The sequence below is a fragment of the Sceloporus undulatus genome, chromosome 1 (assembly GCF_019175285.1).
Source record: "Sceloporus undulatus isolate JIND9_A2432 ecotype Alabama chromosome 1, SceUnd_v1.1, whole genome shotgun sequence".
Classification (NCBI taxonomy): domain Eukaryota; kingdom Metazoa; phylum Chordata; class Lepidosauria; order Squamata; family Phrynosomatidae; genus Sceloporus; species Sceloporus undulatus.
In genome coordinates, this window is record NC_056522.1 from 246,216,273 (window position 1) to 246,238,149 (window position 21,877).

At 41.9% G+C, this 21,877-nt stretch overlaps 1 protein-coding gene across 1 annotated transcript in view; it reads right to left on the reverse strand.

The window, feature by feature from the left end:
• Nucleotides 1–21,877, reverse strand: part of MAP3K2 (mitogen-activated protein kinase kinase kinase 2) — a 56,735-nt gene that overhangs the window by 11,977 nt on the left and 22,881 nt on the right. Inside the window, exons 6-12 of the mRNA XM_042445433.1 lie at nucleotides 19,022–19,135; nucleotides 18,185–18,272; nucleotides 9,924–10,054; nucleotides 8,867–8,946; nucleotides 8,681–8,748; nucleotides 4,280–4,372; nucleotides 1,349–1,555 (exon numbers count right to left, since the gene is read on the reverse strand). Coding sequence (XP_042301367.1) covers nucleotides 1,349–1,555; nucleotides 4,280–4,372; nucleotides 8,681–8,748; nucleotides 8,867–8,946; nucleotides 9,924–10,054; nucleotides 18,185–18,272; nucleotides 19,022–19,135 — 781 coding nt within the window. The remainder of the gene's footprint in view (nucleotides 1–1,348; nucleotides 1,556–4,279; nucleotides 4,373–8,680; nucleotides 8,749–8,866; nucleotides 8,947–9,923; nucleotides 10,055–18,184; nucleotides 18,273–19,021; nucleotides 19,136–21,877) is intronic.

Here is a 21,877-nt window from a genome sequence, read left to right on the forward strand (position 1 = left end):
CACATTTGAGCCTTTGACTTTTGCAGATTTGATTATTCACAGGTTTTGTTAATATGCTCTCTCTAGGAATACCTAGGTCCTCCAGAGCAACTCTATGGTCAACTTTAACCAAAAGTCACTGAATGACATGGAGATTCCTTCATAGACACATAGACATAGAGAGGACATGCCACTAGACATTTGTAGCTACTTCAGCGCAATTCTATAGTCAATGTCTAACAGATTTTGACCACAGAGTTGTACTGGAGGACCTAGAAATTCCTAGAGAGGTATTCTCTCAGGTAAAAACATAAGCGCGTTACAAAACGCCATAAGGGACGTCCTCAGGACGTCGTAGATTTAAAAAGGGGCGTCACTTCTTGACACCCCCAAGCCTAATACTTCCTGAGGATGTACAAGATGGCGGCGCCCCATCTACATGGGGGCCGCCATGATGGCGTCACGAACGTGCCGCCTCCAAACAAGGTGCTGCGGATGTGACGCTGCCGTGCGAGGGCGCTTAGTGCACCCTTTCGTCTGAGCAGGAAGGAGCTCCAAAACAGAGCTCCTTCCTGGTCTTGCGTCGCTGGGCGCAACCTTTAGATGGCTGCGCCCAGCGACACAAGGGAGAAAGGGGCCAAGCGGCCCCTTTCTCCTCATCCCTGCCACCGCGGGGTGTCCTTGGGGCTTGAAGCCCCAAGGACACCCCTTTCCAGGCCTCGGGGAAGGGGCCTTTTGCCGCTTCCCCGCGGCCTGGAAAGCAGCGGATCGGGGCCTCAGTGGCTGCCGCTCTGACTGCCAAGGCCCCGATCTGGCAGGGAAAGGGGCAGGTGCATGCCACCGCTTTTCAGCGGTCTGTAACGTGACATAGTGTTTTTGTTATTTGCTGTTTTTCCACATTCATGGGGGTCCTGTGCCCCTAACTCCAGCAAATGTGGATGGATGAGTGTATTCTATTATTCAAGGAAAAGTATCAAAAGAACAAGCAATTCAGAAGATTTTCAGGTAAACAGACCTACTTGCATACCTTCCCCCCACTATGTTGGAGTTTAATTCATTTGTAGTTGGAGAAGAAAATAACAAAACATAAGCACATTTTGCTGTGAAGAACTCAATAGTAAATATTACCACAACGTGCCACAAAGCAAATACCAACACAGTGTTTCCTTAAGCGTAGCACAATGTCATCAAAGCACAGACCATGAATGGTTCTTGCTATTTATCCATAACAAAGCATTACATTATCCATAACAAACTGCTCGGATTCCCAGTGATTGGGCGGTATATAAATAAATCCTATTATTATTATTATTATTATTATTATTATTATTATTATTATTATTACATGGAGTATCATTTATTTCCTTACAGCGGCTAGGTGGGCTGATATCCATTACTGTCAAAGTAGGATTGTCTATGTCACTTCCTCTTCTCCGCATCCTTCCATCTTCATATTCTGGAGTGAAAATGCTGCTCCCACTGCTAGTGCTCAAGGAGTGATCAGTTGGGCTGAAGCTAACTGGAGAGCGTAAGCTGTTTCCCTGTGTCCTTCTAGCCCTCGGGAAAGTTTTACGACCTGCAGGAATGAGTGAGGAAATCCTGCAGTACAGTATCATGAAAAATAACTTTGTTTATTTTATTCATTTGCAATATTGACATACCACTTGATATCATTGAAAGCAAATAACAACTGAATGTTGAACAGATCAGGAGCCATATTACAAATCTCAGTGGCAATCACAATTGAACACTGGTTCCTCCTCTAACTACAAAGGAATGTAACTGAAGAAAGACATATCTCTCAGAAGGGAGAGAGAACTGAAGACATATCTCCCAGGAGGACCATATCTGACACTGTATCTTCAAACGCTGTCCTTGCATTTAGTATACCAAACTCTAGCTCTTAAAATCTAATGTACCGTATATTTTTGACTCTAAGCCCAGAAACCTATGCCTCAAAATTGACCCTAAAATCCTGGGTTGACTTATATACAGGTCAATACACTCATATTGCTTAAAAAGGGCCTGAAACATGCACCGCTGTCTGTTCCCCACTCCTTGTGCCTGGAGGCAGGGGAGAGAGAGAGAGAGAGTTTCCCAATCTGATTTTAAACCCTCCCTTTCCTATCCGATTTTAAAGCCTTCCCTTCCTGTCAAAGAAACACCCCGTTTAACTTCTTTCCTTTCCCAATCCGATTTTAAAGCCTACTCTTCCCATCAAAGAAACCCCCCTTTAACTCCAATTCCTTTCCTCCCCTATCTGATTTTCACACCTCATGTCCAGAACCTGGAAAGTAGTGTCAGGTGGTCAGGAGAAGTCCAGAGAAGGAGAAGGAGGACAGAAGTGGTGTTTTCCCCTTTGCATCTTTTGTTATAGCCCCTTAAGTTTTATCCTCAACTTATACACAGATCATATCAAAATCCATGATTTTTACCCTTAACCCTTCCCTCGACTTATGCATGAAGTGTACTTTTATACAAGTAGATACGGTAATTCTGATAATAGAGACAATGAGAATAATCTGAGTTATATTGTGACTTATATTGGGTGAGAGAAAGGATATAAATTACACAAAGAAACACTCTGGAAGCTTGACAGCTTGATTTTCTGCATACAGAGTCATCTATTTCTTTTCCATCCATTTGTTTAACAACTAGCTCTTGTCCAGTGTCTGTACCATATCACAGATAAACTCCTACCAGAACATGGTTATTATCCTTACCAAAACTATAAATATATTAACAAGGGAATGTACGGAAAAATAGCTCTGGAGCCAAACCATAATAACGATGATTCAGGGAATTACACATTCCAATTTATGTTCCGTAACAGAGAGAATTCTGCTATCTTTATTAAAGCTGGGGACTGAATTGAGATTCAGATGTTGTACTGGTAAATAGCCAGAAGTAAGTGAAAAATATTCCAGATATCTTAACCGGAAAGTCATATGTCAAGTCATCAGCTATGACAGTTTTAAGATAGATAGAAAACTCAGCTTTTTGCACAATTTGTATTATTATGTCTAAAGATCTATTGCCCAGCCAATATATTTTAAAAGTAAATTCAAATTCAATTTGTTTCACCGACAAAATGATTTTGAAAGAGCAGAGGCTTCTATTAATTGAACAGTGATGCAGGTTATTTTCTGTAATTTTCCCCTGCTCCTGCAGTCTCTCATGTCATCTCACACACCGTTTCAAAAGGTTACCCAATTGGAAGAGCACAAGAGGCTTCTGGAAGTGAGTTCACTGAATGTCACCTCCTTCCTTGTTCTAATGGAAGCCTTCAATAGAGCAAAAAGTCTTTCTTCACAAGAATTGCATCTGTTGGATACACAACACTAATTTCAGAAGCAAAAGTGTAGCTTATGCTCAAGTTTTGGTGATCATCATCATCAATTTTTGTGTGCAGGGCAACCCCAAGAATCATGGCAATCAATTCTGTTCTTAAATCTGCTGCCCTTGGTTGAAATATGTAAGTCAGACCAGAAATTAAGAATCATGACTGTTCAGACAAGAAAAAATCCTAATGCCAGAATAAACACAAATGACGATAAAGCCAATGTCCCAGGTCCTATTCAGCACTTGTGCAGTATAAATACACACCCATGTGATTACACTAAGTGGTGACGACACGAGTAATTACACAACAACAAACTCAAGACAGTGATCCCCACCGCATGGCCACTTACTGTTAACAACACATGCTAGTTAAGGTTTGAACACATACACACTTAGGGAAAGTGCAACTATTTGGAAATCCTTTGAGCAAGAAGGGGCCTTACTTGTACAAACATGTTCTGGACACTGCCCTTCCATCAGAACCAAAAAAGTGCAACTGTTACCACAAAAAGAGTTATGCGAACAGGATTCTAGCTTTTCTCTCTAAAAGTAAAGGTAGTACCTTGACATGTCTAGTCGTAATCAACTGTAGGGAGCAGTGTTCCTTTCTGTTTCTAAACCGAAGAGCCAGCGGTCTCCGAGGGCTGTTCTAGTGGTCATGTGGCCAGCATGACTGCACCAAATGTTGTTACCTTCCCATTGAGAAGTGGTACCTACCTACTTGCATTTGCATGCTTTCAAACTGCTAGGTTGGCAGAAGTGGGACTAGTGGCAGGCACTCACTGTGGCCCCTAACTGCACACGGGCCTCTAAATGCCAATCTTCCGATCATCAGAACTGGCGTCTTAACCACTAAGACACTGCATCCCTCTCCTTTTATCTCTAGTTTTACTCTATAATATAGTTTTGAACAAAAAGGTATTTACCAAGGAGGGCACAAACTGGAAGCAAGACTTACCATCACTGTAGTCTTGATGGTGGTAAGAAATATGATATCTTCGAGGGTAAGTTCCACCTTTTCCAAATTTCTCAAATATTGGGAGGTCATAATCTAAAGAAAAAATAATACCATCATTGTTTTCCATTCAGTTTGTCAGAGGAAAAAGATGACTGAGCTGGTCAAGGTTGCATAGAAACTTACAATTTCCAATCTGAAAGCAGCACATATATTGCAACATAGCAAAATTCACATCTCTTAGCCTGGGTTAGTACATTATTTATTATGTACAGAACTTTGGACAAAGAGGATTTCACACACTACAAAGTATTTTCCTATTTCAGCAGCTTTTGGCGGGATACACACCGCCATTTAGTACGTATAGGATACGTACTAGGGTTAGGAAGGGGCGGTGCTTCCGCACCCCCCTAACCCTAGTATGTATCCTATACGTACAAGATGGCGGCGCCCCTTCTACATGGGCGCCGCCATCTTTACGTACTGGACGCACAGCGTCCAGACGTGTCGCGGCGCCTATGACGTCGCGAGTCCGCGCCAGGCGCCTCGCGACGTCATAGATGCGCCGCAGAAAGAAGCTCCGAAATGGAGCTTCTTTTTTGCTCCGCGCGGGAGTCGCGCGGTTTGGCTGCTGCGGCTCCCGCACGGAGCAAATGGCGGCGGTGGGAAGCGCCGCAAAGCGGCGGTTTGTACCCCGCCATAGTTCATATCTATGTTGTATTCTTATATCTTTACTACTAGTCAGTGATTCTGACATTTAGGATATTTTCTCCCACACAAATACTCTATCACTAAATTACCAGATTGCTTCAGATATACTATTTAAATAGCACTTCACCTTTGACAGTAAGATGAGACTTTTGATTTGTTGTTCTGCCCTCAAGTTAGCCACGACTCATGCTGACCCTGTGGATGAAGCATCTTCGAGACCTCCTGTCCTCCACTGCTCTACTTAGGTCCTGTAAATCCAGGCCTCTGAACTCCCTGATTGAGTCTAACCATATGCCATGCAGTCTTCCTCTCTTTTTACTACCTTCTACCTTTCCTAGCATTATTATCTTTTCCACTGAGTCATGCCTTCTCATGATGTAGCCAAAGTACGAAAGCCTCAGTTTCATCATTTTGGCTTCCAGAGTGAGTTCTGGCTTGATCTGCTGAAGGACCCATTTGTTTCTCTTTTTGCTGTCCATGGTATCCTTAGCACTCTTCTCCAGCACCACATCTCAAATGAGTTGATTTTCTTTTTATCTGCTTTCTTCAGCTCTCATCCATAGATGGCTTGTATGATTTTAACTTTAGCGCTTCTGAGTCTAAACCTGCTCTTCATATGATATATTCTAAATACAAGTTGAACAGGTAGGATTTGTGAGTACTCATCTTTAAATTCAGGACAGCAATATACAATGACTGCAACTACCATCAGTCCCAGCAAGCACAATCAATGGTGAGGAATGTTGGGAACTCATTTCCAACAATATCTGGACAGCTATGCTTTGCTAGCTGAATTTAGCTGAATAAACTATTCAAAATCTAGAGGAACTAAGCAGAATAAACTATCATCTAATGTAAAGTCCATGTTCTATTCCCTATTGTATTAAATTTTAACATCCACTTTTCAAAATTATGTTTAAATGTACATTCAAAGATGTAGAAGTGTAAATAGACATTTTACAGTATCTAGCTTTTGTGGAAGTCTACGTAAGATCTGATGCACCTTTAAAGCTGAAGTACCAACAGATATAAAATCATCAAAGTCATAGAACTATAAAATCAACAAAAGCTCATGCTACCAGTTTTTTTCTTTCAGTTAGTTTCAAAGCTGCTACAAGGTCCCTTTGCATACAGATAAAATATTTAACTACTCAGGTTAACATACAGTGGGCCCATGATTCTATACAGAGTTGAGACTGTCCTGGTCGCTTTGTTGATTATCTCTATCTGTGCATCGAAAGGGGAAGTGTGGCCCTATTGGTGCTCTTGGACCTCTCAGCAGCTTTCGATACCATAGACCATGGTATCCTTCTGGAGCGCTTGAGGAAACTAGGAATTGGAGGCACTGCTTTGCAATGCTTCTGGTCCTATCTCTTGGGCAGGTTCCAGATGGTGTCGCCTGGTGACAGTTGTTCGGCCAAGAGGGAGCTCAGTTCGGCACGATACTGTCGCCAATGCTATTCAACATTTACATGAAGCCACTGGGTGAGATCATCCGGAGACATGGGGCGGGTGTTATCAGTACACTGATGACACCCAAATCTATTTCTCTATGTCTCAGACTGTTTCAGTGACCAAGGAGGGCATCTCTCTTCTGAATGACTGCCTGAGGTCGGTAATGGATTGGATGAGGGAAAATAGACTTCAATTGAATCCAAACAAAATGGAGGTACTTGTGATAGCTAACCCCAACCTGGGTATGGAGATATGTTCGCCGGCCCTAGATGGGGTCACACTTCCCCTGAAGGACTGCATTGGGGGTGCTCCTGGATTCGTTGCTTCATCTGTCCTCTCAGATAGATGCGGCAGCCAGGAGCACCTGTTATCAGCTTCGGCTGATATGTCAGTTGCACCCCTACCTGGAGCAGTGGGACCTAGAAATGGTTGTACATGCCCTGGTAATCTCTCGTCTTGATTTCTGTAATGCACTCTACATGTGGCAACCAGAAGCTTCAATTGATACAAAACATGGCAGCCAGACTGGTCACCGGAAAATCTAGGTTTGACCGAATTACACCTATTCTAAAGTCATGGTGGCGCAGTGGGTAAATGCCTGTACTGCAGCCATTCACTCAAGACCACAAGGTTGCGAGTTCAAGACCAGCAAAAGGGCCCAAGCTCGACTCAGGCTTGCATCCTTCCGAGGTCGCTAAAATTAGTACCCAGACTGTTGGGGGCAAATTAGCTTACTTGCTAATTAGCTTACTTGCTGTTCACCGCTATGATCTTTGGAATAGCGGTATATAAAAAAAAAACAAATAAAAAAACAAATTATACTGGCTGCCTATTAGCTTCTGGGCTCAGTACAAGGTGTTGGTTATTACCTACAAAGCCCTACATGGCCTGGGTCCAGTCTACTTGAAGGAACGCCTCCTCTCATATAATCCTTCTGTTCCTCAGGGAAAAATCTTTTACATCCAAAAAAGACCAGATTGGTGGTGACCTCCTGGAGGTCTTTTTCTGCTATGGCTCTTAAAGCTTGGAATGACCTGCCGGAAGAGATTCGCCAATTATCCTCATTGGAAATTTTTTAAAAAGCAACAAAAACCTTTCTCTTCTGGCAGGCCTTCCCTGAGTGATAACCGCCCAGAACTGATCCTTCCTATATATCTCTTCATCATTCGCGGATTGTAAAATAATCCTGTAGTGTTGTATTGTATTCTTATATATTTTAATCATGTTTTATGTTAATTTTATAGTTTGGGAGGAAGGGCTGGGTCAGGGTTTTGCAGGTTTTATTGTTTTTATATAGTGTATCATAAACTCTGTTGTTACCTACCTCGATCCCCAAACGGAAGAGGCGGGATATAATTAAATATTTTATATTATTATTATTATTATACAAGAGAAAGGTGACTGAGCTGGTCAAGACTGCATGGAAACATACAATTTCCAGTCTGAAAGCAGCACATAAATTGCAACATAGCAAAATTCACATCTCTTTGTCTAGGTTAGTATCCACTGGACTTTGGTTCCAGGACCCCCCATGGATACCAAAACCTATGGGTGATCAAATCCCATTAAATATAACAGCACAATAAAATGATGTCTCTTATATAAAATGGCAAAATCAAGCTTTGCTTTTTGAAATTTATATATTTTTAAAATATTTCCAAACTGTGGGTATTTGAATCCATTGATAAAAAATCCATGGATATGGAGGGCTGATTGCAATACCTACAGGACACACTTAGTAAATTATAACGTGGCTTTCCACAGGACACAATTACATTAAACAATTGGAAGATTAACACATTTACTGACTTGTATTTCTTATCAATGTATAAAACATACTGTGTATTTGCAGAGTTCCAATTATTTGTTAGCCATTCACTTCAACATGTAAAACACTAGTTAAAATCAGCATCTGGAGCTATAAATGTATACACTTTGTTCCATTTAAATCTGATCTGATACTAGCAAAAGCAAAAATTTGCAACACTGATTATCTTTTGTATGGAAGAATTCAAGATTTATAAATATATGCTTTATCTCTTTCAAAAAATGTTGCACTTTAAATTATTGTATGATCACACAGCTGTATAATTGCATTTCTATCTGCAGCTGTCTTGACTATGATAAATAAATTAGGACTAAGCTACACTTCATGCAGTCATCCAGAGACACATTAAAGTTACAATAGAAAAGTTCAGAAGAACAATTGTGGACACTACACTCCTCTGTTTTACCCACCAGAAAACTCCTGGTGATTATCAGGATAGCTCTGTGCTCTTGGCATTCGGGACTTGGGGTAGTTGTCTCTGGAACATAAAACAAGGGTCTGTTACAAAAGAGCCACTTGAATGCAGTTACAACTTTTGTGACTATCAGCCTTCAAGCACATAGTACAAAGAAGTGCGAGTTTTAAGTATTTCCTACCCATCTAAAGGGCTGTCGAGTGAAGGACAGCTTCCTGAGCCTGAGTTTTCGGGACTACTCAGTGATAATGGATCCAACATCTGGGGAGGAAACATACAAGAGATTGGCTAAAACCCTGTCATGTTGATAGCTCATAGTGATTTCAATAACATATTAAAACTATTTAAAATTAATAGAAAACATATAAGGCAATGTCAGGCAAGCAAAAATTATCTCAAACTCTGCTAATATCCTGAACAAATCTTGCCAAGAAAACCCAATGATAGGGTCGCCATATGTCACAATCGACTTGAAGGCACACAATAACCATGAAGTACCAATCTTTTAGCAGTCAAAGGGGAAAAAAAAAACACCCAACACTTCTGTTAGCCATTTATTAATTTCCAAGAAATGGGCACATAATTCAAAAGAACATGCATGTCTCTGAGTATCAAAGAACTTTCTAATACCAAATTTACTTATGTGTTACTTCCTCCCAAAATGTAGCTACCATCAGAGAACTCCTAAACATATGACCAAAGGAAGCATTAACAGTATTACATATCTAACAATCTGCTGATTTAGAAAGTCTTTTCTTGAACAAACATTATGGTAACGGATGTGCCTGAAAGAGCACATTTTGCTGTATAAAGACATAGTCAGAACTCTACAATGACACTAGTTATAACTGTTAAAACCAATGGCTATTGATTAGTCAGAATTGGATATTCCAGTTCTCTATTCCATTCTTGCTGTAAATCCCAACTGTCGTATTTATTTATAGATAACAAAAATTTATATATATATATATATGCATGCATCAGTTTTTGACTTGGTTGGTCTCAATTCGTGTCTCTAATATTAAGGTAATCTCAAATGCCCTTAAAACTGTATGGCCAAATCTGTATTATAACAAACTGTATTTGTAACACTGTAATATTCTTGTTGGTTCCCTTCCTATGAGCTATAAAGCATGTCAAGACAATGAAGAAGCAAGGTGGCAAAAGGTCGTAATCTGCAAAATCTGCAAAGTGTTACCCCTCTTTCCTCCCAAGAGCAACATGAAATCATTTCTTACTTGATCCATGCTTTCTGGAATGAACTCGCCTTCACTGTTGATACTCGTGAATGATCCATTCCGTGCCACCTGGTGAAGCTCATCAGGAATGTATCCTGGAGGAGGAGAGCTTCTGTCCCGCGTATAATAACCTGTTCATTTTTAAATGCAAGTAAGCAGATCATTAAAATCCCTTTCTCTCCAAGAACCATCTATTTGCACAATTTTGAAATAAAAAAGTGACTCTTCTTTGAACTTCAAAATATTGTTTGCAGAGCACATACATGATCTATCAATACAGCAATAATAAACATTGGCTTACCTGGTGAGATGTTTGTTTTAAGCGATGAAGACGAAGGCATCCTTGATGTATGGGTTAGACCCTGTGGCTCGCTCTAGGTCAGTCAGGAAGTACACAAAACTTTAGAGGCGTGTCCACAGGATAGGACTAACCCCCAAAGCAAGCTTCAGTTAATGTAACAGCCTAGAGAAGGAAGGTTTATAAGAACTCTCAAACAACTAAGAACCAAATTTTAGGGCATCTGAAAAAAGGCCCAGTAACCAAAAAACTGTAAACGTCCAACGGGACGAGAAAAAACACTAATGGTTGACCTCAAAAGCTGGGTGCCAGGAGATCAAGACCAATCAGAGGGAGGGAAGGATGCCTTCGTCTCCATCCCTTAAAACAAACATCTCACCAGGTAAGCCAATGTTTATTTTTCCAGCGATGGAGAGAAGGCAACCTTGATGTATGGGATATGGCATAGCTCCCCAAAAATAAGGGTGGGTAGAAGGAGATTGAGTTACTGAGGTACTACAGCCTGTAGTACCCTTCTTCCAAAAGCTGCCTCAGATGACTGGAAGGAGTCCAGGCGGTAATGTCGGACAAAGGTAGATGTTGAGGACCATGTAGCTGCCCTGCAGATCTCTTTTAGAGAGGCATTAGTGGAGAGTGCCGCCGAGGTTGAAGCACTACGCATAGAATGAGCGAAAACAGTTCCAGGAAGAGGCTTTGCAGCATCTGTATAACACATGGATATGCAGGACCTGATCCATCGAGAAAGTGTAGAAACAGACACCTTTTTGCCCATGGAATTTTTGTGGAATGAGACAAAAAGGCTGTCAGTCAAACGGAACCTTTTAGTTCTATTAATATAAGTGCGGAGAGCCCTCCGAACATCCAGTGTATGCCAGGTCTTTTCCAAGTCTTTTTTGGGTTGAGGGCAAAAAGAAGGTAGGATGATATCTTGGGACCTGTGGAATGTAGAGTTTATCTTGGTTATAAAAGCTGGATCTAGTCTTAGCAACACAGAGTCTTCTCTGAACACGCAGAGCTCTTTGCGTATGGACAGGGCGCCAAGTTCTGAGACTCTCTTGGCCCAGGTGATGGCTGTGAGGAATAGAACCTTCCAGGTAAGGAATTTTAAGTCTATGTCTTTTAGTGGTTCAAACGGAGTTTTGGTAAGAGCCGAAAGTACCTTGTGTAAGTCCCAGTTAGGGTATCTGTGTACTGTGGGAGGTCGGATGAGAGTGGCTGCTCGAAGAAACCTTCTGACACAGTAGTTGTTGGACAGTTTGTTAGCGTGTTTGTGAGGAAAAGCAGAAGTGATGGCAGAGACCTGTCTTTTGAGAGTGTTGGGCTTAAGACCTTTATCAAGTCCTTCTTGGAGGTAAGAAAGTAGAGAGCTCACAGATGCCTTGAGTGGGTTAAGTTTGTTTAGCTTACACCAACGGGCAAATGATCTGAAAGAATATTCGTATATTCGTCTGGTGGAAGGTCGTCTAGCATTAATGATGGTGTCTATCACCCTAGACGTGAGCCCTTCTTTTATCATATTTTGGCGTTCAACCTCCAAGTGTGAAAGTTGAGCCAGGCTGGATCTGGATGGTGAAACTGACCCTGGGATAGAAGGTCTGGGCGAAGCGGGAGCTTGAGAGACTCTTGAGCCATTGTCAGGATCTCTGAGAACCATGGTCTTCTTGGCCAGTATGGGGCTATTAGAATTATTGTCGCTCTTTCTTTTCTTGCCTTTTTTTAGGCACTTGTTGATCATGGACGTTGGAGGGAAGGCATATAGAGTCCCGTCTGGCCATGGGGCATGTAGAGCGTCCATTTGTTCCGCTCCTTGAGTTAGGAACCGAGAGAAGAAGCGTGGCAGTTGATTGTTTATGGGTGATGCGAAGAGATCTACCAGGGGCATTCCGAGCTTGTGTGTCACCATGTGAAAGACTTGGAGATGTAGCTGCCACTCTGACTGGTCTATGTCCTGTCTGCTGAGCCAGTCGGCTCTCGTATTTAGAGTCCTCTTGATGTGTTCTGATCTTATCGAGAGGAGATTTGTTTGTGACCACTTGAAAAGAAGCTCTGTCTCACTCATTAGAAACTTTGATCTTGTGCCTCCTTGTCGATTTATGTGGGCTTTTGTTGACATGTTGTCTGTCCGAATCAACACTGGTTGTCCTTTGACCAGGGATGAGAATTGTAGAAGAGCCAGGCGCACCGCTCTGAGTTCTAGGAGATTTATGTTGTGGCTTTGTTCTTGGACGGACCATCTTCCCTGTGTATAGGAGTTGTTGAGTGTGGCTCCCCAGCCCCGCAGACTGGCATCTGTCGTCAGTTGTAGTTCTTGAGGAGGCCAGAGTGGCCAACCTGTTTTGAGATTGGGAGAAGTCCACCAAAGGAGGGAGTGTCTGACCCTGTGAGGGAGTATCAGTCGTTTGTTGATCTTTGACGAATTGTGTTTTTGATGAGAAAGGAGAAACCACTGGAGAGGCCTTGAGTGAAATCGGGCCCAGGGTGTGCAGTCTATCGTTGATATCATTAAGCCTTGTAATCTCGCCAGGAGCAAAAGGTTTGTCGAGTGAGAGCGGGACATGAGGTTGATGGTCTGACGAAGTTTGTTTATTCTTTCTGGTGAGAAGTATACCTTGCCTTGTAGGGTATCGATGATCGCCCCGAGGTGGAGAATATGTTGGCAAGGCTCTAGGTGGCTCTTCCCACAATTGACCAGAAAACCATGTCTTGTCAATGAAATAGGACCAGATGGACATCCTGACGGTTGGAGTGATGGTGAGCGAATTAAGATGTCGTCCAAATAAGGATGGACGTGGATTTCCTGTAGTCTCCAATGGGCCACCAGCGATATCATGATCTTTGTAAAAAACCCGAGGAGCTGATGAGAGGCCAAATGGAAGGGCCTTGTATTGGTAATGGTTGTGGTGGTAGGAGAACCTCAGAAATCGGCAGCGGAGAGGGTGAACAGGAACATGAAGGTAGGCTTGAGTTAAATCCAGAGAACAAAGAAAGTCGTGAGGTCTGATGGCCTCTAGGATGGTCTTTAGAGTTTCCATACGGAAACGACGTTTTCTGACAAATTTGTTGACCCATTTTAGGTCCAGTACAGCCCTCCATGACCCGTCCTTTTTTGGCACTATGAACAAAATAGAGTAGCAACCTTTGTACATTTTCTGAAGATGGAACTTGTTCTATCGCTCCAATTTGTAGTAGGTGGTCTATGGCTTGTAACATCAACTTGTGTTTTTTGTGACGTTGGGACATCGGTGATGGAACAAAGTGGTCGTGAGGAAGGTTGTAAAAGTCTATCAGATAACCGTGTCTCAGTGTGGTGAGAACACATTTGTCTGCAGTTGAGGCTTCCCAAATGTGGGCGAAGTGTAGAAGTCTGCCGCCCACTAGGTGTGGCGGCCAGTCATTCTCTGGGGGAATTACGGTTTTGTTTGGAGATAGATGGCCCCTGTTGTTGGTTGGAAGAGTTGTTAGGCCTTCCGAATCTTCGGGAGTGGTATTGTTGTCGGCCATATGGCTTTCGGTCAGACCACTGATTTTTGTTGGACCTAGGGTCTCTGGAACGAAAGGAAGATTGATTGTTTTTGTATGAGCGAAAGGAACCCTGTCCCTGGCGAAAGGATCGCTTTTCATCTCTTTTGGGTAGTGAAGGTAAGGCTTTTTTCTTGTCCTTGGTTTCTACGAGGACGGGTTCGAGTGCGTCTCCAAATAGTTTTTGTCCGCTGAATGGGGCCATGGTGAGGTTTTGTTTGGACTTGGCATCAACCATCCAATTTTTTTAGCCAAATCTGTCTCCTTACTGGGACAGATGCTGCTTGAGCCCTGGCACTCAGTTGCATGATGTCAAGAGAAGCATCAGAAGAAAAAGCCAACACCTTGAGAAGTTTATTGATGCCCTGGCGTAATTTAATGTTGTCCTTAGGTACCTCTTGGATAAGGTCTCTAACCCAAGTAAAAGTGGCCCTGGAGAGAATGGAGACTGTAGATGCAGCCCTGATGACTGTGGAGGAGGTGTCAAATGATTTTCTTAAGGCCAAACGGCTCTTTTGTCTTCGTGGTTTTTTAGGGCATCATCTCCATCTTTGCAGTAGACCGCGGATGTGGTCAAAGCTGCAACGGGAGCATCAACCAAGGGGACTTGGAGCTTTGACATGACCGATTGGGGAAGGTTATAAAATTTTTTGAATGATTGAGGATTTGGTCTGGCTGTGGCTGGCTTAGACCACTCTTCCCTAATAACCTTCATAAGTAAAGGGGATCTCGATAGAAGGGGGCCCAGGTTGTGGGAAGGAGTCGCCCTTTCCTGGGGAAGGTCTGTGTCTTGAGTTTGAGGGATGGTAGCATTTATAGGCAACTCAAGAGTTTTTATTGCTTTTTTCAACAGGATTTGAAAGTCCTCTTGGGGGAAAAGTCTGCTGGAGGAGGGTGTGGGATCTTCTCCATCATCATCATCAACAGATAATTCGTCAAGGGTGAGTAAGCCCTCTTCACTGTGAGATAATTTGTTTGAAAGGTCCTCTGCATCATCCTCATCATCAGAAGAATGCAGAATAATGGAGGCTTTGGGCTTTTTTTATTTGTGTTGTTGGCCAGTAGGTGGCACTGGTCGCTTAGTTTTTGTCTTAGCAGCAGCTGAAGAGGAGCCCGGGAGACTTTTCCCACCCTTTTTGTAAGGCTTAATGGCAGTTTTCCTGGGGGTGAATTTTCCCCTTTCAGAGGGAGGGATGGAATCCAGGGAGGAGCGGGCAACTGGAGAGGAGGAAGAGGAAGACCTTGTCCTGGTTGGGGCTCTCTGGGCTGAGGCAGGGACGCACTGGGCTGGAGCTGGCTGAGAGGTAGGGAGGGAAGGCTGTCTCCGGTGTTCTGAAATGGTGCAGTCTTCCCCAGGGAGAGGTGAAGGGCTGCAGGACAGGGCTGTTGGCCAGATAAAGCTGCAGCTTGGAAGGAGATGAGGGAAGCGATTATGGAGGAGAGCTCCGGTGGCAATGCTTGCAGCGGGGGGGGGGGGGGGGGGGGGGGGAGTAGTACTCACACCCTGTTCTGAGTCCTCCAATGTGGCCCGGGTCCGGTCTTTTTGCTGGAGGGTGCAGTGGGGCCCTGTAGGTTCGGAGACGAGGGTTCTCCCTCCTCCGACCTGGCCCTGGCAGTCCTAGCAGCAGGCTCCTTGTCTTCATAGGGGCTGAGAGAGTGACTGGGTTGCTCTCTAGCCAAGTTTAGGGAATCACAGGACATGCCTCCTGATCCCCAGCCCCTGACATCGTTGTTGGTCCCTTGGCAGTCCAAAGAGACAGGAGAGGCGACAGATAGGAGGCAGAGGCAAAAGGAGCAGGAGAGAAATAAAGTTGTTGTTGTTGCTGAAAGAAATAGAGGAGGAAAAGCAGCAGAGCTGATCTGAAAGCATCTGACCAGAGCAGAGGCAGAAACGAAACTGAAACTTGCTTTGGGGGTTAGTCCTATCCTGTGGACACGCCTCTAAAGTTTTGTCTTCGCTCTCTTTAATTTTGTTGTATTTTATTTATTTATTGTATTGTATTTTATTATCTTTATTTTTACTGTTGTAACCCGCCTGGATTCCTTGTGATTGGGCGGGCTATAAATAAATCATTATTATTATTATTATTATTATTATTATTATTATTTGTCTACTTCCTGCCTGACCTAGAGCGAGCCACAGGGTCTAACCCATACATCAAGGATGCCTTCTCTCCATTGCTGGAAAATATTTGAGCCACAGGAGAAAATAATTGCAAATATTAAATAATTCAAAGTGTATTTCAACATGTTTGTCTCACAGTGTGCATACAGGTCTTTGTAGGAAGCTGTTCAGGACCCTCCACAGACAGACAGACAGAGCAACTGATGGTGCTTGTGCTACATCTAGCTGGTAATGTTTAGCAAATTAACCTTTTTTAAAAAAAAGACCTCATTCTTTCAGATAAAATTTCAGCCACTGAAACTGCATTTTCACAGAGCACAGCCCATAAGCTGTTGCCATTGGGTATATGCAATTTACCCTTCATCCAGTTCAGTTGTGGAATGCCAGGTTGTACGTATGACACAGAAAGCAACAATATCAGTAATCAGTAACATATTTCCCCATCACTAGCCTATTGTGAAAGTCAAGATTTAAATGTACCCTTCCTATTCTTTGTTCAGGGTAAAATAGCTCCCTATTGTATCACTCCAACTGAAACATAAGGGGAAAAAAACCAAACACACCAATACTAACTAGTCCTATGGCAGTCTGCCACTATATGAAATTTTTCACTGGTTTTAATAGTCTTTTCTGCACCATCTTCCTAGATTTGGAGTACATATATTCCTTTCTAAAGTGACAGAATATAGAGCAGGCAAACCCTCTCTTCTGCAACTAGCCCAACTGACAGCAGTTCCATAGCCCACACCTGATACCCATTTTGATGCTGAAAGGGCAACACCAGCCATTTTTTTAACTGTCCAGTTCCAGGAGCTGAATCTTTTCCCCTTGCACCATCTATAGCCTTTTCTATTTCTCCTAGTTAAAAAAATATACTGAAGAAATAATCCAGTTTGAGACTGCTTTAACTCGCCTGGCTCAGTTCTAGAAACTCCCAATTCTGGGAACTGTAGTTTTGTGAGATATTTAGCCTTCTCTATCAGCCACAATGAACTACAATTCCCAGGATTCCCCAGCACTGATCCAGGGCAGTTAAAGTGGTCTCAAACTGAATTATTTCTGCTGTCTGTTTTGGGCATAAGACTCCTTGTTCTTTTTCACATTTGGTCGTTTCAAGCCAGGTGTCACCCATCCTATATTTGTGCATTTCCTTTTTACTGCTTTACCCCTGGTGCAAATTCGTTTTATTAGTTTTGGCTCAGCTTTCCAATCTGTTAAAATCTGTCCCTCTGGGATATTAACTGGGCCTCCAGGAAAGCCCCATGCTTTAACTGCCCTGGCTCAATGCTGGGGAATTCAGGGAACTGCAGTTTTGTGAGACATTTAGCCTTCTCTGTCAGTGAGCTCTAGTGCCACAATAAACTACAATTCCCAAAATTCCCTAGCACTGAATCAGGGCAATTAAAGTGGTTCTGGATTATTTCTACAGTGTGTTTTGGACCTTAGATAGTTAAAATGAAAGGCAAGGCATGATTTTAAAAAATCCATTCTGCAGGACTGTAATTAAAAGCTATAAAGTCAATTTCAGATATGAATCCATCTTTTAAAATGCCTAAATTGCAGTATGTTGATGATATAAAAACAATGGGCATTATGTTCTTCATACTTAGAACATCCTGTATCATAGATGAGAAAGCATATAATGAAATCTCTCAGGTTTTGAAGTTTGAGAAACCCCTTTGTGAATGTTCACATATTTAATCAGAGAAGATGCCAGCCACAGATGCTGGTGAAACGTCAGGAAGAAAAGCTTGTAGAACATGGCCACATAGCCCGAAAAACCCACAAAAAACCATGGATGCTAGCCATGAAAGCCTCTGACTTCACAATTCATAGACACTTTTGCTGGTCTGAAAAAAAAATTGATGTACAACCTCCATTGCATGATGTTAATTTTGTCAACCATTTCAGATAATTTAAAAACATTGATGCATTATGCAGACAATGATCTTCTGTCAGCTAGGAGAATGTGAGACTTTCTGAAGCACACAATGAAATGGAAAATATATGTTCAAAGGAAAGCTATAGAACATTTTGTGTACAAAAATTATGCATAATTTTTACAGACATATTTTCCAACTAAATATTTGTTACATTGCTATGTTTCATCAAATGGGGTCCTCTCCTGACTAGCAGAAATCTAATGTAACAAATCTCTTTGCAGACTTTTAAATAATAATAATAATAATAATAATAATAATAATAATAATAATAATCAACATCAGTTAAAAACACAGATCAACATAAATGAACCTATGATTTACATAACATTTCCTGGAACCCAACAACTTCAAAAATGGAAATAGAAAGTTCTATTACCTATCACAGAAAGCCTGTTTTTCCTTTCCGTCACTCTGAAAACCGTATTATCCAAATCTTCCAGTGATGGCAGAGGCTCCAAGTTACTCTGGAGGTGAAAGCACAGAGTTGTTTATTCGTTTAAAAATAAGAAATCCTTCACTCTTATAAAAGGAAGTTACTTTTTGCCAAGAATAGGCCTGATGCAACTTTTCAGTCTGTAATGTAGTTTAGTTCCCAGTTTGCAAAGAACAGAAACCCTATGCAAGATATTTCAAATTTACATGCATTGAAATAACTCTTTATCAGTGATGGCAGGTAACAGCAAAAGCAGTCTGTGGAGTTGGGGGTGGGGGATGAATTTTTCTAGGGGGTTCCACTTGACATCATAACTAATGCTTCACTAAAGAATGCTGTTGTGCAACAGACCAAAGGATTTGGACTCAGGTGGATGTTCATTAAGATGGCATTAACAATCATGTTAATACAAGAGATTTGTATCTGTAATATTTTGTTGGTTGGATCCATGTGAAAGATGGAACTGTGAACATAAAAACTTCTACCGTTCACTGAGGAAACTGGGATCCAGCTGTTTCTCTCTTTAGAGAAAATGGGAGGGGCAGCAACATTCACCAATTTCCCATTCAACCTCCTCCACCACCTTTCACATGGCATTTTGGAAGGCCCATCTATCCTCCAAGCCACCGTTTTAGAGGGTAGCAAACGTAAGAAGAAATTGGTAAAAACCACCACAACTCTTTCCCTAGCATGAATAGGACACCACTCAATGCAGGCAGGGATCCAGCTCTAACTGTAATTATAGAAGTGTATTACATGTTGACATGATAATCTACATACCTGTGTGTTTCCATGGGCAACAAGCAAAATCTTGAGGCTCTTCATGTGAATGCTTCGATCAAGGAGCTCTACAGCTTTGTCCAAATCATCCTGTGTAGTTAACGGGATTACCAACTACATGAGGAAAAACAGACAAAGAGCAAAATTACAATGAAGCCCATTTATAGATAGTATGTGCGGTTAAAGCACAACAGTTTCTCCAGTCTAAACAACTGAGTTAACCAGAGCAAGGACCAAGTGCTTTCCACGACTGTTTGTCAGAATGTGGGTTAGCAGCAAGATACAAAGAGGAAAGAAAATACCCAGTCCGTGTAATCACAGTATGCATCCATGTTTCCAAGCTTCCCACAAGTATAAAATGTGTTGTTTTGTTTTTGCAACTCTGTGGACTATAGTATTTTTAAATATCCCAAAGCTGCAGAAAATCACGTTCTGCATATAATTGTACATGTTAGATGCTCAAAAGGCAACACAGAGATTAAATGTAGAATTTTCTTCTGGATACAAATAACCAAAAGAATTTTACCAAGACAAAATGCAGGCAAATTAGAAACAAGCAGCATCACACAATACATTTTAGCTTTCTTACAAAGTACATTAATACTCCAATCTAGTTGACTACATATCACATACTAAGACTGACTGACATCATGACTAAACTATGATAGTCTGTGCAGCTGCCATTTTAGAGTAGACTGGCTCAGATACACTGCCTAGGGGCAAGGTACAACACTTAAAGAGTCACTGAAAGAGACTGTGCCATCCACAATAATGCCATCATGCACAAACTGAGCACATAAACATAGGTACAATTTGCCACTGACTGCAATCCATGTCTATGTAAAAAAAGAGTAGCAGAGTCACACTCATGTCTGTAACACCTGTTCCAGATGACCTTGCATTCCCCATGAAGGAGCAAGTTCATAGCTTGAGGGCTTCCCTAGATGCATTACTGCCACACTTGAGGCACAGTTGACCTCATTGAACAGAGGTTCTTCTACCAGATTTGGCTGTACAAAGATATTCAAGTTCTAGTGGTTTATATCCTTTGCCCTGGTTAGATTACCGCTATGTAGTGTGTACTTCAACACAGGGGAGTGAATTTGATAGTTCTGATGAGTAATTTGTGCTCAGGACACGAGAACACTATTAGAACAGAATATGGAGAATCAGAAGTGTCCTAATTGAAAAAGGGGTCAGGCAAGGCTGCAGTCTAACACCCTTCTTTTTCAACTTGTATGCATAAAACATCATACGAAGAGCAGGATTAGACTCAAAAGAAAGAGTGAAGACAGGAGGAAGGAACATCAACAATCTAAGATATGCAGATGCCTTTATATTACTAGAGGAAAATATCGTAGACTTGGAACAATTACTAAAGAGGGTCAAGGAAGAAAGTGCAATGTCAGGATTAATGTTGAATATAAAGAAAACAAAAATAATTACCACAGAGAACCTACATACGTTCAAACTAGACAATGAGGAAATCAAAATAGTTAAAAATTCTTATACCTTGGATCAAACATTTATCAGAATGGAGACTGCAATCAAGAGATAAAAAGGAGACTAGGAATGGGAAGAGCAGCCATGAAAGAACTAGACAAGATATTAAAAAGCAAAGATATACAATTGAGCACTAAAGTTGAACTCATCCTAGCCATGCTATTCCTCATCACTAATTATGGATGTGAGAGCTGGACAGTGAAAAAAGGAGATAAAAAGAAAATCAACTCATCTGAGATGTGGTGCTGAAGAAGAGTGCTAGGGATACCACGGACAGCAAAAAGACAAACAAGTGGGTCCTTGAAAAGCCCAAATTCCCCTTGGGGAATAATCAAACTGAGGCTGTCATAGTTTGACCACATTATGAGAAGGCATGACTCACTGGAAAAGACAATAATGCTAGGAAAGGCTGAGGGAAGTAGAAAGAGAAGAAGCCTGCACATCAGATGCACAGACTCAGTTAGGGAGGTCATGGGCATGAGTCTGCAAGACTTAAGTAGAGCAGTGGAAGAGTGGGGGTCTTGGAAATGTCTCATCCACAGGGTCATGAGTCAAGGTCAACACATGGGCAATTAACAACAAGACTGTATCCAGATGATGAGCTGGAAAATGCAGTTTGTGCAGAATTTAGTGGACAGGTTGCTCATAGATACCCATCTGAAAGTCTAATCTGATCCGGTCCAGCTGCACTGGCTGCCAAAACACATCTGGAACAAATTCAAAGTGCTGGGTATAATCTATAAAGTCTTGAGGTTTTGAGACCCTAACACCTGATAAGAATGACTCTCCTGCTATGACCAAGACCATAATCTGAGATTATTATCTGAGGCTTTCTATAAAGTACCTTCTCCAAGAGGAACTTAAAGGTTGATGAGAGGGGAGACAGCCATTTCAACTGTGCTCCCTTAAAGCCCTCCTCTACAGAATACTCTTCCCCAGGGAGGCCTCCAGCATTATCCTCCCAAATTCTTAACGGGATGTGAACAGTGAACCATAAACACTGGCAGCAGCCTGACAACAACAACAACAACAACAACAACAACAACAACAACAACAGCTCTTTTAACTTATTCTTGCAGGAAAGCATTGTCTTCTATTATGTATTGTTTTTAACTTCCTTATACTTTATTTGTGAGATGATCAGAAGCTTTTTTAGAAAAGGGTATCCAAGAAACTGAGACAATAATGATGAAGGACATAACATTTGCATACTGGAAAGTAAATTTATTTCTAAAGTTCAGGTCTTTTCTGAACTGTACACAGCCCTCTAGAGACTATGTGCAGAGTCTGACCCATGGGAGAATGTTTTTTACTTGCAATGAGCTCATCATATGTGAATGCATCTTTCAACTC